This window comes from Macrobrachium rosenbergii, chromosome 44, assembly GCF_040412425.1.
Source record: "Macrobrachium rosenbergii isolate ZJJX-2024 chromosome 44, ASM4041242v1, whole genome shotgun sequence".
Taxonomy (NCBI): Eukaryota; Metazoa; Arthropoda; class Malacostraca; order Decapoda; family Palaemonidae; genus Macrobrachium; species Macrobrachium rosenbergii.
The window spans coordinates 33,708,907-33,710,569 of NC_089784.1; the positions used below are offsets into that span (position 1 = coordinate 33,708,907).

Consider the following 1,663-nt stretch of genomic DNA (forward strand, 5'->3'; position numbering starts at 1 on the left):
CTTTCCCTGGAAAAAGCGGGACGCCATATCTTTAAAACTAACCACAGAATTTTCATGAAAATAATCATGTTTTCCATACCCAAATTACTTAGGAGTACCTAATCGAACCTAACCTAACTTAACCTAGGAGCATGGCAAGAAAACTGGGGCTGGTGCAATACTAGCACGCATCTCAGGAATTTGCATCGAGGGTACGGTGAAGCATGACTGAGTGGCTAACCAAGGTGAGTAAGGTAAGTCTGGATGAGGGAAAGCTTCAGAAGGAACGCATGACAGGAAGGAATAACTGTTCTTTCCGTGTTATAATTATAATATAAGGGAATGTTTCCGGTAGGATTTTGAAGAATAGTACGTGCTTGGAATAGGGAGACTCATGTGTTTAGGAACCAGTGACGAAAAAGTTTGAAAGTAAAGAAACACCCTGTTAGTGGGAATGTGCTTTTAATACCAAGATGTACTAGAATAATACCGCTGCCTTTCATGGTATAACTTCAGAGAGATTCGAAGTCCACCAAAATAAAAATAAAAAATAACTAAAACCTGGAATAAGCATATGACAGAATTAATAGAGAGGCAATGTAGAGGGTATCGAGTATGTATGATACATTCTATAAGTTGTTAGGAGCAATAAAAAAACCTTTTACTTTTAAGTGAAGAGTGCTAACATTTCTAGGTGGAATAGTGACTGGTTTGGTGTGGGAATAAGACTGAGACAAGTGCGTTATGTCTCTGTAGCTGCTGAGTATATTTATGAATGGAGAGAAGTGAGGAGTCAGAAAAAGGACAGCAGATGTAGGTGCAAAGTTGTGGCATGAAAATGCAGGCTCAGATTGGAACATGGAATAACGGATGATCGCAGATGATGCAGTATTAATTTGGATAGTGAAGAAAAATGGCAAAAACCTGTGAGTTTGAAAGTGTATGAAAGAGGAGAGCGTTCATAGTAAATGTAATCAAGAAAGATTATGAGAATAATTAGGATCCAGGAAGATGGAGCAATGAATGTTAACACAGGTCGTGACAAAACAGATGCAGTTCGGTGAAACCAGGAAGGCAGTAGGAACCACGCGAGAGAATGGGAAGAAACCCTACGTATTTATGGAAGCGGTGGTTGGAATATATGAAGGAATTGTTCAGCCATTCTCATTTATGGAAGCGAAGTTTTGATGATAAAATGAATAAATGAAAACGGTCGAAGCTATAAAATTTTGTTTTCATACCATATATTTAAGAAAAACTGAAGTGAGAAATGCTGAGAGAAGTATAAGTGGAAAAAGGTGAGTGCAGGTGAACGCAAGAATCATATTGCTCCAAGGTGATTCAGTCATGTGGGAAGAATGGAAGATGAAAGAATGGAGGATGAGTGAATGGAGGAAAAAAAGTCAGGGGTTAGGAGGAAGGAGGGAGAGGAAGACCTAGAAATGGTTGGATAAATGAATGGGGTATTGTGATAAGAAAAGGCCTCGGCATCCACGAAGCTAATGTGCTCCTGTAGCATTCAGAGGAATGACACAGGGTGTAGAGGGGGTTAACGTGCTGCTGATGAGCCTCCTGAGCAGGTGTTTACGAACCTAATTTTGTGGAAGTTTTCTGCACAGGGGTCTATCCACGATTCAGCAACTGGAGTAGGAGTGAGGCAAGGAGCATTGCCTGTCTTTTATGG

General features: G+C 40.2%; 1 protein-coding gene across 1 annotated transcript in view; it reads left to right on the plus strand.

The window, feature by feature from the left end:
* The first annotated feature begins 203 nt into the window (after positions 1 to 203).
* The window catches only part of LOC136829583 (testis-expressed basic protein 1-like), a 46,996-nt gene continuing 45,536 nt past the window's right edge, over positions 204 to 1,663 (plus strand). Inside the window, exon 1 of the mRNA XM_067088432.1 lies at positions 204 to 224. Within this exon, the coding sequence (XP_066944533.1) occupies positions 204 to 224 (21 nt within the window). The remainder of the gene's footprint in view (positions 225 to 1,663) is intronic.